Source organism: Hoplias malabaricus, chromosome 2, assembly GCF_029633855.1.
Source record: "Hoplias malabaricus isolate fHopMal1 chromosome 2, fHopMal1.hap1, whole genome shotgun sequence".
Lineage (NCBI taxonomy): Eukaryota > Metazoa > Chordata > Actinopteri > Characiformes > Erythrinidae > Hoplias > Hoplias malabaricus.
The window spans coordinates 39,997,270-40,008,657 of record NC_089801.1 but is presented as its reverse complement, the minus strand read 5'-3'; the positions used below and the strand labels follow the sequence as shown (position 1 = coordinate 40,008,657).

Genomic DNA, 11,388 nt, shown 5'->3' with positions numbered 1-11,388 from the left:
ATGGATGGATGGGTTCCTTTTACTGCAGTGTGGAATAAAAAGCTGTGTCCCAGTTCTACACCAAGTGCCTTGAGTACATTCAGAGTCCCACATTCCTGCTCACAAGAATTTGCTTATTCGCCATCTGTATATAGGCATTCAAGAAATAAATAAAATGACATGCACTACTACTTTCTGAAAGTCAGAATAAATTGTAAATACTACGGGTTGTGTAGTGTCAGTGACGTTTAATCAAAACATCCTGTAAATATCAAACATGAAATGTACATATTGTCTTCTTCTCTTTTTTTTCGTTTTTCATTAGTAATAGATAATAAATGTGAAATATCAGAAATATTCTGTATATTGTGTAAAATGTTATAAATGTGTGTTTTGAGTTGTTTTCCTGCCCCCTCCGTGGTGTCATGGCGACGCCTCCTCAGGGCCACTATGTTTAAAATCGGCTTATAGCGGTTGTGTTTAGAGGCGTGAATTAGTATAGAAACTAAACTAATAAGCAGAAACGTTATCCCGCTTTAAGAGATAAAGATTGTGGTTTGCTGTTGAGATGGCTGAAAAGCAGAAACTAAACGCTCCGAGGGATTTTATAAGAGTAGAAGGTGAGATAGCATTCGCGCTATTCGAGTCTTCCGTTCCACCTTAAAACGGATGGCGTTACTAGTTCAATTTACGGTTCATTTAAGGTGGCGCGAGAGATTCATGTCAACTGCTCAAGAATTAACAAACATTTTAGAACTTGGTCTTTAATGACGTTCAGGCTTTAAGTGAAGTCATGAACTACAGTAAATACAGAAGAAAGTATTGAAAGTATGTTTGTCATAGCTTAAAATGACACCAAAATACCCTTAAAAGGAACGGTGTGTTTGAGGGGAAATAACTGTTTGTATGTAGCTGTTGTTTAACTTGTCTGTAAGGTTTTAATCCACTGGTTGAATTACCACAGAAACTCATTTGTAAGTCGAGCAGAGAGAGCGAGTATAAAAGCATATCGGACAGAGCCAGTTTTTCATTCATTTACAAACACCGGGGCTTTATAAACACATTAGGCCGGTTTGGAGCACACAAACAGATTTGAGAGCTAGCGAATGATAAGGGATTATTCGGGATTTTTTAAATAAAAAAGTGTTGTTTGATTGCAGTCGTGAACTATGCCTTTAAAAATGCTTATTACATTTTGTTTATTAACGTTATAATTTCGTGACAGACAAAGCAACAGAAGCTAATAAAGAGATAATTAATATTGCTGACTCCTGGTTATTTTTAAACCTTAACTTTAGACGTTCTGGTCTAAAAAAAAATAGAAATAATTTTTTTAGATTAGACTCTCAAAGCCTTGGTGTGCATCCCACACACTTACAGATGGAGAGAATTTTGGAATGTGGGTGGAGTTGCTGTGTGAGCTTTAAGTTTTCAGATTAATGTCTGTTTCAGGAGCGGTGTGTCCGTCTTCCCCGACTCTGCTGACCCCGTCTCACTTTGCTGTGACCTCTGATGTTCCTCCTGTGCATGCAACCTCCTCTAAGTCTGGACCAGGTCAGATGCCGGCTCTGGACCCATGGGTCATCATCCATCAAAAACAGCAGCAGCTGCAGGAACTCAGGCGAGAAAACCAGAGACTCACACTAACGCTACAGCAGCACCGAGACACACAACACAGAGACTACACACTCCTCACCGCACACACACACTGCTCTGAGACAGAGAGAGAGAGGGAGCGATTGAGAGGACATGGAGAAATACAAGAACTGAGAGGAGAGGTGGAGAGACTGAAGGAGGAGCTCAGAGAACAAGAGAACATCAGCAGGTAAACACAATGTTTCATATGATTTGGAAATGAACAGATCTGTGCACAGTGGAGGAATATGATTCAGTGAGCACAAGCTCCACAAACCATCTCCTAATTTACATATTTATATGAAGCACATTCTCTTTCATGTAGATGGTTCTGCAGTGAGCAGCTGGAGTTCAGATGCTCATGAACAATGTGTGGAACTGTGTTATCAGGAGCAATGAAGTTTCTTTGGTGTGTGAAACTGTTCTCTGGAGTGATGGATTTCCTCTGGGATGGATTGGAGTGATATGTGATTCAGAACTAATCATAAACACGAGGGGACGGGTTGAGTTGGGGAAGTGGGTGGAGTTTAAGTTGGATCAGAATTTTAGAACAGGTTTGATTTTCTCATTACTGAGAAACTGGGACACATCAGAATGATGCAGGCACTTCAACACCTGCACAGGTACAGACACTGCTGTTTACATAGCATGTGACTGTGTGTGTGTGTTTGTTGTAGGCAGCGTGCTGAACTAATTCACTACAAAGAAGAACTGGACAAGAAAAAAGAAAAGGTACACACACTTAAGCTGGTAATCACACAGATGTTCCCCTGTCCTCAGTCCGGATAAGGAGGCTGAGTGGTGGGATAATCGCACAATGCTGAAATTATTGGTTGGTTTTACACAGAACTCAAAGATTTTATAATGTAAATTCTTTAAGTTCATTTCAGCATGTTTTCAGTCTGAAAAGTTTACATGTCTGTGTGTGTGTGGCTGCAGCAGGTTTGTGAACATCATTCAGAGGAGATTTTGACTCTATCTAACTTAAACACGCACCTGGAGAACACACTGAGCAGCACTACGAAGGAAGTGACCTCACTGAGGCAGCAGGTGGAGGAAGTGACATCAGAGAAGGAGAGACTTCAGGAACAGCTCAGGTAAATACACTGTGTGTGTGTTTGTGTATGTGTGAGAGAGAGAGGGTGAGAGGGTGTGATCATATATAACATAAACATGAATACTTTTTTAAGTATATTCAGTATTAATTTGTCTGTGTGTGTGCATGCAGTGCTCAGAACAGTGTCTTAGCGGAGAAGAATGAAACTCTACAGAAACTACGCAGCTACATTGGAACACACACTGGAGAGGAGGAGCAACACACACTCTTAAAGGTTCATACAGTCTCTCTCACACACACACATACATAAACAACCATCATTTCTGAATATGTGTGTGTGTGTAGAAGCTGCAAAACGAGAAGGAAGCTCTTTGTGTGTCTGTGGAGCTGCTGAAGGTTCGAGTTCAGGCTTCCAATGACATCCTGGATCTACAGGAGAGAGAACTCAGAGAACAGGTAAAACGCACACAGACACGTCCTCCCTTACACTCTCTCTCTCTGTGCCCATGGCGTAATGAAGGTGGAGATGAAGCACTGAGTTTGAGGACGAACCTGCAACTCACTGTCACCTGTAAAACACTTCAAAACTGTTTAAAATTTTGATTTTGAAGTTATTGAGTTTTTTTTTTGCCTTTATGAAGCAGGGATGTGCTGAGCCTTATCTGTGAGCACAAATTCAAATTAAGGGTTTTTGCATGGTGCAGTTCAGCTCAACATAGCCAGACATTGCACCCTGACACACACAATTCATGTCTCAGTTCATTGTGCCTGGCATCCAGGGACAGCCAGCTGTGTTTCATTTTCACTGCACTAGCATTTTAACTACACAGTACACAACTTACCTGTGCGTGTGTGTGTGTGCCTGTAGTGTGATCCTCTGTGTGTGGACAGTAAAGCCGGACGGTTGCTAAGTTTGTGGCGAGAGAAAGTCTTCACTTTGCTCGTACAACTACGCTCCAGAGACCTACAACTACAAAACCACAAATCACAGCTACACAACAAGGTACTGCACACAGCTACACAACCAGAAATCACAGCTACACAACACGGTACTACACGAGACTACACAATCAGAAATCCCAGCTACACAGCTGTGTGTGTGTGTGTGTGTGTGTGTGTGTGTGTGTGTGTGTGTGTGTGTAGGTGAGCGATCTACAGCAAGAGGTCCAGAAGCTCCGCTCTCAGATCAGTGTCTTTCAGCGCAACCTTCAGGACAAAACAGCACAACTGGAGCTACACAACATACACACACAGGTAAACAACACACACACTCACTCTCAGGTTTTAGGGTGTTAACACGCTAGATAACATAGTAGACGCGTACACATGCAGCACTCATTCATCTAGAAGGTGTGTACATGGCTAGAGCATGGGGTGGGGTTTGTAGCACGAAATCCAGCAGGAAACGAGACATTTTACATCTGGAAGGAAATATGGACCGTCAAAAACCTGACGAAGCAGAATGCACAGACACGCTATGCCAGGCTGCTGCATGGCAAAGCTAACCCGTTTATATCTTATTAATCTGGCTTCATCCAAAGCTGGGATGAACTGGGAAACTGCCCTGCTTAGCCTTTCCTTCATTATAAAGTAAACTGATGGACACTTATTTAGAGTATACTTGCTTTTTCCATGGTTACAATACAGCACATATTTGTGTGTGTGTGTAGGAGCTGCAGCAGCAGTTGTGTAGTGCTGTGGAGGACAATCACAAACTGAGAGAACACAAAGAGAAATGTGAGAAATCCCTCAGAACCCTCAGTGATACTGCTCACAGGTAAAATATACAAAGACACACACACACTTTATTTATTTTTTCCATTCATTCATCGTCTGTAAACGCTTATTCAGTTCAGGGTCTGGAGCATACACAGAATCACTGGGTGCAATGCAAGAACACATCCTGAAGTGGGAGCCAATCTTTTGTAGGGCGACACACACTCACCCTTTCACTGACACCTATGGACACCTTTGAGGAAACCCACACAGACACAGGGAGAAAACATCAACCTCCTCACAGACACAGACTTGAACCCACAACCCTGGGAGCTGTGTGACAGCGACACTACTTGCTGCTGCTTTATATAATACATACACACACACACACACACTAATAAATAAATATATATACACACACACTATATATATAAAATATATATGTGTGCATATATGAGCTCTCTCAAGACCTTATTGTTGCAAAACCTACTGAAGAATTTCTAAACTACTGAAGGTTCCAGTGAGCACTGTTGGGGTCATAATCCAGAAGTGGAAACAACCTCATTTCACAATAAACTGGCCACAACCAGGTGCCAAGGTTTCAGACAGAGCAGTGAAAAGAATGATCAGAATTATTGTCCAAGTGCCAAGGGCCAATTGTGGAGAGCTACAAAAAGACCTGGAATCAGCAGGTACAATTGTTTCAAATAAAATAATAAGTAATGCACTCTGCTGCCATGACCTGCATGCATGCTCGCCACACAAGACCTCATTGCTGAAGAAAAAGCATGTTGAAGTGCGTTTAAAGGGTGCTCAACGTTTAGATAAGCCTGTGAAACACAGGGAGTATATAGTCTGCTCAGATGAGACAAAATTTAACTTTTTGGATGCTGCCATAATACACACCATGTTTGGAGGTCAAAAGGCACAGCGTACCACCCCAAAAACACAGTGCTAACAGTGAAGTTTGGAGCTGGGAACATCATGGTGTTTGACTGCTTTTCAGCACACAGCACTGGTGCGCTTCTTATAAGTGAAGGAAGGATGAATGGACAAATGTACAGAGACATACTTGATAAAAAATCTGCTTCCATCTACCAGGATGATGAAGTTGAAACGAGGGTGGACATTTCAGCAAGACAATGATCTCAAACACACAGACAAGTAAACTCTCAGTTGGTTTCAGAGAAAGAAAAAAAACTACTACTAGAATGGCCCAGCCAATCAGATTGTTTGTGTGGAAGAATGGGCCATTATCACACCTCGCAACGCATGTGACTAGTTTCTCCAGACTAGCATCTGTCATCACCAACAAAGGCTTGTGTACGAAGTGTTAAATCAATTTCAGTAATTGTGTTTGATATTTCAATGTGTGTGGATGGGTTGTTACTGACATTCATTATATACCAGTTTTACCTCTCTCTCTCTCTATCTATCTCACTCTCCGCAGTGTGTTGGTATGTGGAGATCAGATGAACGAGGCTCAGTTTCAGATGAAGACTCTGACCCAGAGACTCACCTTTGCCAACAAGCGTCTCGACACTGTTCATGGTGTGTGTGTGTGTTCGTTCTGTGGAAAACATACATACGAATGTTTTATTCACCTGAGAAAATTACATTTAAATAGTCATTTATCTGAGCATTAAGAGTTTATTTACTAAAAACAAACAAACAAACAAATTACCCATAATATCAGAATAAACCCAATTCCAGTGTGAGATATGTGTGTGTATGAATGTGTTGGTTTAACCCTTTTCCCTATGTGACAGTCCAGTATTATTTGAAGTTCAAGTTTAATGGTTTATAAATACTTCATTATGTTAAATCAAGTGTGCTGTTGATTTAACAAATCCATACAATCAAGGAGAACATCTCAAACCAAATTCGTTACTCACTCACAACACATCTACTGCTTTAGAACAACTAATTCTTTAACTCTGTTTGGTTTTGTGTTTATGGAAATTGTATATAATTTTATACAAGCCTCACACTTACTGAGAACATTATTATTTAGTTATTTAAAGTAATCTTCTGTGTCTAAGACCTTCACACAGTGCTGTGTGTTTGTGTGTGTATTTTATTGATGCTGGTCATCTATCTGCTACAGAAACCTGCATCTGCAATTTCCTGACCTGTCTGTGTGTGTGTGTGTGTGTGTAGGTCTGTTGTTGAGAAGAGAAGCTTTGCGGAAAGTACAACAGGCCACAAAGCCTCTGGATCCTCCTGCCTCAGAGAGGTGTGTCCACATTAGTGCCCAGTCGATGTGGGGTTTCCACATAAGATCAGCCCACATTAGCAAAGCTGCTAATGTCTTTTTACATTTCTGTTAATTACGAGTTAGCACGCTAATGTTAGCAGCATTACTAGGGATGACACTCCTGACACTGACTCTGCCTCTGATTGTGTGTGTGTGTAGCTACATTGAAAGGCTTCAGTCAGAGGTGGCGCACTTGAGCTCAGAAAGAGATGCCCTGATGCTGGAACTGAAACGGACTCCAGAACTGATACAGAATGCTCTCAGAGATCTACAGCAGCAGTGTAAACACACACACTTTCCAACAGAATACACACACCTCACCGACCAGCCCTTAGCAGAACCCTAACGGAGAAGGAACTGGGTTCTCCTGTGGGAGAGAGTACATGTTCCAGAACATTTAGGTTTCTGAACAATGATTAGTCCATTTTAACACAACTCCAGATCATCATAGAGCCCTCTCTACGTGCATTTTGTTTGTGTGTGTGTGCGCAGTAGAGAGAGAGGTAGGCCTCCTGACGCAGGCTCTCTCGCAGAGCAAAACAGAGATGGAGGAGTGCGAGCAGAGGCGTTTGGAAGCACTGAGACAGTGCGAGGAGCAGGAGGGGACCATCGCAGAGCTCCAAGCTGAGGCCCATCACATGCAGCAGCGCTATGAGGAACAGGAGCGGACAATCGCAGAGCTCCGCGCTGAGGCCGATGGCATGCAGCAGCATTGGCAGAACTGTAAGAAAGCTCTTATGTTTGAAATCTCGCATGGAGAATATGAGCAGGTTTACAGCATATGGCATTTAAATGTATTGCCCTTTAGCATTTAGTCCAGTGGACACTGGTCAGAGGACACAGCTGTGTGTGTGTGTGTGTGTGTGTAGTTGTGCAGGAGAAAACAGCAGAGGTGGAGAGGCAATGTGATGAAAAGCTGAGAGAGATGGAGGCTCTGCTAAACACAGCAAGGAGGGAACACACTAAAGCAGGTACACAGCTACACCCTGAAGGTGTTATTTCTATACTTGTGAGGACACATTTGTTTCTATTTTACTTTAAACACATTAGAACGGTCAGTCCTCACAAATCAATAAAAAGATTTAAGTCAACAAAACTTGCTTAACACTGCATGTATGTGTGTAGTGGTGGCTCTAAGGCAGGTGGAACGCACGGTGGCAAGAGAGCGAGAGCAGGGGAGAGAGGCAGAGCGAGAGCGCTCCGCGCACACACAAAAACAACTCGCACACTTAAAAACACAACTCAAGAACCTGGACAAGGAGCGCAACATCCTCCTGGTATGGTACAGAGTGTATAAACTTTATATTAATATATATGGGTCAACCTGTGTGTATATATGATGTGTGTGTGTTTAGGCAGTGATACAGCAGCAAGGTTTGATGAGTGAATATCAGAAGATGAGGAGAGCAGCCAAACAAACACCTAACACGCCACAGGAACAGGAACAACAACAAAACAGGCAACATCAGGGGGGTAAGACTATAGACCCTTTCACATGTACACCATATCCCATAACTTTACCTGGAGGAGATATGTCTGAACACAAACCTTTAAAATGCTGTCCCGGACTTTATCGGGTCCCCGGTACTCAGTCCAGGTTAGTTTCAGAGAGCCCAGTTCCTCCCTGTGTGAACACAGCCGGGAATGGTCCTGAGAATCGTGATGTATCACCTGCACCAGTTTCACAGGCTTGACCTCCTGCCTGAACATTACCAGCTGTGGCAACGGGTGTGAAACAGCAACTCCGGAAGATCTCTGGACCTCATTCCCTGGATGTTTTCCAGATTTTATATCATCACTGTCCAAAGAGAATCATTTATATCCATGTTTGTGGATGTTTAGTTTACTACATCATTTGAACATAGCAGCCATCCCTCACATCGAAAATTTCAAAATGAATGGACCAATAGAAATGCAGAAATTAATGTGATGTTTATAAATCTCTGCCCTGGCATTCATTACTGTCATCAAATAAAATCTTACTCCTGACACACAGCCAGCTCACAGATATACACTGTGTGTGTTTGTTTTGAAGGTGAAGTGCTGAGCATGTTGGGGAAGGTGCGCTCTCTCAGCACTGGGCTCATCCACAGCTCAGAGGAAGAGGAGGATGAAGATGATGTTGAAACCCAGGAGAAAGAGTGACACACACTCGCAGGACCCTCTCAAGTACCACACATAGTTGCTCTGTGTGTCCATCTCATGCTGCACTGGACAATGTATGTCTTGGCTCAGCTCAGGGTTCTGCTGTTTAATTTTTAACTGTTTCTGAAATTTTTTACTGGATCTGTTTCTGTGAATTCAGCTCCTCCACTGTTTGTATACACAATCACACTCACTCCTCACGATTCAATAAAAACAACCCAATGCAACGTCTCTCTCTCTCTCTCTCTCATCGCTTCCCCTCTCATATTTCTTTCTGTATAGAGATGTCCCAGAGTCTGAATCAGTGTGTGTGTGTGTGAGATAGAGAGTGTTTTGGCTCTGAATGTTGGATGTGTCATTGTTCTTCGTCTTGGGGAAAAAGGATTAGGCTTAGATTCAGAGAGAATCCTGATCAGGCATACACTAACACAGACGTAATAACTCCTGTGGACATGAGAGAGTGGAGAAATACTGGAGTGATTTTAATGTTTTGGCTGATCCGTTTATAGAGGCTGTTTGTTTTGTTTATGTACTTTACTTTGTACACACAGAGAGTATGAACATACAGGAGACACTATTTGGAAGAGTAGCAGTGTGATGTTTCTCCAGCAGGGCTATTTGAGTGTCTTTAAACATTTGGTAACTGTGTGTAGGGTGGCACAGTGGTGTAGCAGGTAGTGTCACAGTCACACAGCTCCAGGGCCCTGGAGATTGCGGGTTCAAGTCCTGTTCCGGGTGACTGTCTGTGAGGAGTTTGGTGTGTTCTCCCTGTGTCCGCATGGGTTTCCTCCGGGTGCTCCGGTTTACGGTCCAAAAACACGTTGGTAGATGGATTGGTGACTGATGTCCACTCAAGGGTGTGTTCCTGTCTTGTGCCTAGTGATTCCAGGTAGGCTCCAGACCCACCGCAAACCTGAAGTGGATAAGCGGTTTCAGACAATGAATGAATGAATACTTGTCTGTACCCTGAAAAACAGACAGGACAGGCAGAAACAGACAGGTATGAAATGTAAAGGTGTAATTATGGTGTGTGGTTATGAGAGTGATGGAAGGAAAGGGAAAGGAGGGGATGAAAAATGGCCTTGAAGAATGTGTATCTGGATATCCCAATGGGTTATGGGCTGTGTGTGTGTGTGGCAACTGAAAGTAATAACACGTTTAGTGGTAACCATGTATGTTTGTATTACTACATTTCTGAGGACTTTTACTGTAGGTGAGACAAATACAAGAGGCAAACAAACATCTGTTTCTGTGTTTGTTCAGCAGCAATATAGTCTGTCGGTTGTCATGTGTAATTACAGAATGTTTTGTGTTTGCCAGAAACAGTGATATCAGCTGAAACACACACAGCTGTGTGTAATGTCACTAAAATCAACAAATCCTTCATCGCCATTCCCTGTTGTTTAGGCCATTAACGTGTAGGGCCAGTTAATTTAGCGTTATTCTTGGCGCTAACATTAGCGGAAAGGCTACAGACCATCCTGTGTGATCACACATTGTCAGTTTCTGTGTCTCCTGCCCCCTGTTGTTTATCCGTCCTCCTGAAGTTGTCGATTCGCTGATCGCTGATCATCATTGGCTGCTTACCCCCAACCCTCCCCCGCCCCCGCCCCCGCCCCCGGCTGCTTTCATGACCACATCACTTTCTCCAGCCACAAACACATATAGAAATACACACACACACACATTCATTTAGCAAAATCTTCATGTTTCTGTGAGAGTGAGAGGCCTGAGGACAGAGTGCACTGGAGCGTCAGTGCTTTAGCCTTAGCTAATTACACACACACACACACTGCCTCTTTCTGACTGTTTGCGTTAACACACACTCACTAAGCACCAAGTGACACGAAGCTGACACACACCAGCCTGGAATTACACACACGTGTGCATAAACACATTTCACATGCACTCGATTGTGAATGCCCTATTGCGTCACAGAAACCAATGAGACGTAACCAGCCACTGATTGCAGGGCTTTATTTAAATGAGCAGTGTGTTTGTTTATGTGTGTGATGCCATAAATCCATCCTCCAGTAAAATACTCAGTATTGGTAGAGTCCGGTAGAGTCAGCATAGGAAAATATCCGGGAATGTCGAGTGAATCGCTGCTGCACATCCAGCGAGGGGGCTTCACTCTGAAATGAAAGAGTGACAGGGGGAAGAGGAGAGGATAATTGGCGTTTGGAGTTGATGTATATGGAGACTGAAAGAAAACAAACACAACTGTTTTCTGGAGCGAGAGGGAGCAGGTAATAATCATTAAACGGGAAGAAAAGAGACAAAACAGAAGAATGTTGGGGAAAAAAGCACTTCAGTTCAATGGTGAATGGAACCTGATGTCCTCATCTAAAAGCCCCTGACAGAGTGAGGACAGTAAATGGCAGAGTACACACAGCTGATGTCTGACCATAGTTTGGAGAATGTGGTGGTGTTTAAAACTAGTTCTGGTGGAGACAGGACGCCGTGAGGGAGATGTTCACATGATCATCCTCACTTCATAGAGACCTTAGACGATGAAGGCACCGGTGGAAGTGGAGAGGGAATAAAATGCTGTTTGTGTATTTGGAGAAGAGGACACGTCTGGTTCCGTTCACCAATC

At 43.1% G+C, this 11,388-nt stretch overlaps 1 protein-coding gene across 2 annotated transcripts; it reads left to right on the top strand.

The window, feature by feature from the left end:
- Positions 1 to 407: 407 nt before the first annotated feature.
- Positions 408 to 9,011, top strand: cchcr1 (coiled-coil alpha-helical rod protein 1). Of its 2 annotated transcripts, none has more exons than XM_066660554.1 (17): positions 408 to 599; positions 1,432 to 1,804; positions 2,292 to 2,346; positions 2,557 to 2,711; positions 2,843 to 2,945; positions 3,017 to 3,127; positions 3,540 to 3,674; positions 3,815 to 3,925; positions 4,342 to 4,448; positions 5,838 to 5,938; positions 6,548 to 6,623; positions 6,804 to 6,925; positions 7,137 to 7,367; positions 7,514 to 7,615; positions 7,770 to 7,921; positions 8,000 to 8,117; positions 8,680 to 9,011. In XM_066660554.1, the coding sequence occupies exons 1-17, from the start codon at positions 548 to 550 to the stop codon at positions 8,787 to 8,789; spliced, it is 2,214 nt and encodes a 737-aa protein (XP_066516651.1). In that variant the 5' UTR covers positions 408 to 547; the 3' UTR covers positions 8,790 to 9,011. The 2 variants fall into 2 exon arrangements, with proteins under 2 accessions (XP_066516651.1, XP_066516650.1); XM_066660553.1 differs by having other exon boundaries at positions 2,554 to 2,711.
- Positions 9,012 to 11,388: the final 2,377 nt, after the last annotated feature.

Coding starts and splice junctions, on each gene's coding strand:
- cchcr1 (XM_066660553.1), top strand. CDS start 548: ATGGCTGAAAAGCAGAAACTAAACGCTCCGAGGGATTTTATAAGAGTA. Junction 4,449..5,837: donor CTCAGTGATACTGCTCACAG/GTAAAATATACA, acceptor CACTCTCCGCAG/TGTGTTGGTATGTGGAGATC. Junction 6,624..6,803: donor GATCCTCCTGCCTCAGAGAG/GTGTGTCCACAT, acceptor GTGTGTGTGTAG/CTACATTGAAAGGCTTCAGT.